The sequence below is a fragment of the Hyla sarda genome, chromosome 1 (genome assembly GCF_029499605.1).
Source record: "Hyla sarda isolate aHylSar1 chromosome 1, aHylSar1.hap1, whole genome shotgun sequence".
Classification (NCBI taxonomy): domain Eukaryota; kingdom Metazoa; phylum Chordata; class Amphibia; order Anura; family Hylidae; genus Hyla; species Hyla sarda.
The window spans coordinates 402,175,435-402,178,534 of record NC_079189.1 but is presented as its reverse complement, the minus strand read 5'-3'; the positions used below and the strand labels follow the sequence as shown (position 1 = coordinate 402,178,534).

Sequence of the window (3,100 nt, the reverse complement as noted above, 5' to 3'; positions counted from 1 at the left end):
TTCCACCCAATCCTATTGTTCTGGGAAAGATAAGTTGGCACCAGAGCTGTCTGGCTACGACTTACCTCTCCCTTCCCCATCTAATAACATTTCAGTATATTGTGGTGAAAGTCATGAAAATGTTCTTTCCTTAACTTATCTAAGGGAAAAGTACGGCTGGATCTGTAAGCCGAGATAATACAGCACCTGTAATATTACAGTTGTAAAAAAAAATATTTATGACAGTTTATATGATTTTTTTTAGTACTCATGCTCAACAGTATCATGGTTTTATATTTTTTAGGAACCTTCTTCAATAATGGACAGAAAAAATGTTACAACAGTGACAGAATTTATACTACTGGGGATACCACTGAACTTCCCATTACAAATTCTGCTGTCTGTGGTGCTCTCTGTATGCTATATAATAACTATAGTGGGAAATGGAACAATAATTGTAGTTAGCTTGAGTGATGCTCAGCTTCACACCCCTATGTATTTCTTTCTTAGTAACCTCGCCCTATTAGACATTAGTTTTACATCAGCTATTGTTCCGAAAGTGGTTTACAATTTAATAAGTGAAAGTAAAACTATCACTTTTCATGGATGTCTTGCACAATCTTATGTCTACTTTCTCTTCGGCACTACAGAATTCTTGCTCCTGGCTATGATGTCTTTTGACCGGTATGTGGCTATCTGTCACCCTCTTCGATATGGAATTATCATGAAACCAAAGCTTTGCTTGAACCTGATTTTATGCTCCTGGTTGGGTGGTTTTCTTGACACAATTTCTCAAACCATCCTCACTTTCCGTTTGCCATTTTGTGGCTCCAATGTTATTGACCATTACTTTTGTGATGTTGCTCCTTTGCTGAAGCTGGTATGTGGTGACACATACCTTATAGGAATGTTGGATCTTATATTGGCATCATCTTTGGTGCTGGGATCATTGGTCTTTTCCATGGTTTCCTATGGTTGCATTATATTTGCTATTACAAGAATTTCCTCTGTGGCTGGACAAAGAAAAACATTCTCCACTTGTGCATCCCACCTTACTGTGGTATTCATTGTCTATGGGAGTTGTATATTCATGTGCATAAACCCCTCCAAGAATTCAAAAATAGATTCCACCAAAGTCGTTGCACTTCTAAACAGTATACTCACCCCTCTTCTCAATCCTTTTATTTATAGCTTTAGGAACAAGGCATTTAAAGAGGCATTAAAACGCACAATGAAGAAAACATATTTCTATAACCAAAAAGCATAGATAGCAAGGGCATACATACCCTAGTGGTATGGCATAGGGCTGCTATGGTGCCCTTGGAGAGGGGGCCCAGCACCAGTTGATCCCATTCCTTTTTCTATTGGTAAAAAAAAAAAATGCATTACTCCATCTAAATTGTCAACAAATTCATGGAATGGAAATTTACTAATGGGTCATGGAAAGCAAAGGGAAATAAAAAAACAGAAACCATTATAGGGGGCAAAATCTGTAACAAGCCACCCCCCACCCCACCTAATATTTGCCATTTAAAACATTGGTTTATTTTATATGTAGCAAAGGGACATTGGACAGCCTCAGTAACCAGAGCCTCACTACGAGAGCTACCTCTATATTTCTTCCTCAGCAGCCTGACTTTTGCAGACATTGGTTTATATCTTATGAACTGTACCTGTTGTCTTTGTTATCCAGGCAACTAACAATGGGGCCATTTCCCAAACATACCGCATTGCACCATTCTATTTGTACATGTCTTTTGGTTATATAGTCCAGGGAGGGGTACGTGCCATCAATTGTCTATGGGTCTTGTGCCCAGTTATTTCTACAGACCGAATATAGAAATGCTGCAATATGTGTTACCCCTGTCTGGCGTGTCTGGCAACCTGATGTTCTTAGAGAGATTTGTGTGACTGAGGTTAAAGTGATGAAGCCTTGCTATGTGTAAAGAGAATTAACTCATTATCACCTGAACAAGTTACTATATTCTGTAAGTAGATGATGTGATACGTTTAGCATGAATGAATACAGTAATAATACACAAAAGAGTCAAATTTGTGTTTGCCCAATCATTGCATCTGTTATAAAATTTTATTCAAGAAATTCAAATGCAACAATAAGGATTGTTTTTACTAGAATTAAGTTTAAAACTGTTTCTAGATGAATATCAAATAAAAAGTAAGCAATCCTTAACCCCTTAAGGACTCAGCCCATTTGGACCTTAAGGACTAAGACAATTTTATTTTTACGTTTTCGTTTTTTCCTCCTCCCCTTCAAAAAATCATAACTCTTTTATATTTTTATCCACAGACTAGTATGAGGGCTTGTTTTTTGCGCGACCAGTTTTCCGTTGTAACGCCATCACTCACTTTACCATAAAATGTATGGCACAACCAAAAAATTACTATTTGTGTGGGGAAATTAAAAAGAAAACAGCAATTTAGCAAATTTTGGAAGGTTTTGTTTTCACGTCGTACAATTTAAGGTAAAAATGACGTGTGTTTTTAATTCTCTGGGTCAATACGATTAAAATGATACCCATTATTATACACTTTTCTATTACTGTTGCGCTTAAAAAAAATCGCAAACTTTTTAACCAAATTAGTAGGTTTAAATTCCCCCTATTTTGAAGACCTATAACTTTTTCATTTTTCTGTATAAGCGGTGGTATGAGCGCTCATTTTTTGCACCGTGATCTGTACTTTTTATTAATTCCATATTTGCTTATACAAAACTTTTATTAAATTTTTTATACATTTTTTTGGGAATAAAATGTTATAAAAAAAGCAGCTATTTCTGACTTTTTTTTTTTTAACGTTCACGCCGTTCACTGTACGGGATCATTTACATTGTATTTTAATAGTTTGGATATTTACGCATGCGGCGATACCAAATATATATATAAACAATTTTTGGGGGGTAAAATAGGGAAAATGGAACAATTTACGTTTTTATTGGGGGAGGAGGGGGTTTTTCACATTTTTTTTACTATATTTTTTACTTTTATTTTTACACTCTTATGGGGACTATTTATAGCAACCATTCGATTGCTAATCCTGTTCAGTGCTATGTATAGGACACAGCACTGATCAGGGTTATCGGTCATCTTCTGCACTGGTCTGC

General features: G+C 36.0%; 1 protein-coding gene across 1 annotated transcript; it reads left to right on the top strand.

Moving 5' to 3' along the window:
- Nucleotides 1–298: 298 nt before the first annotated feature.
- Nucleotides 299–1,237, top strand: LOC130367861 (olfactory receptor 49-like; the record flags this gene model as incomplete). Its single annotated transcript, XM_056570801.1, has 1 exon — nucleotides 299–1,237. A coding segment is annotated over exon 1 (939 nt), but the record flags the coding sequence as incomplete, so codon positions are not given.
- Nucleotides 1,238–3,100: the final 1,863 nt, after the last annotated feature.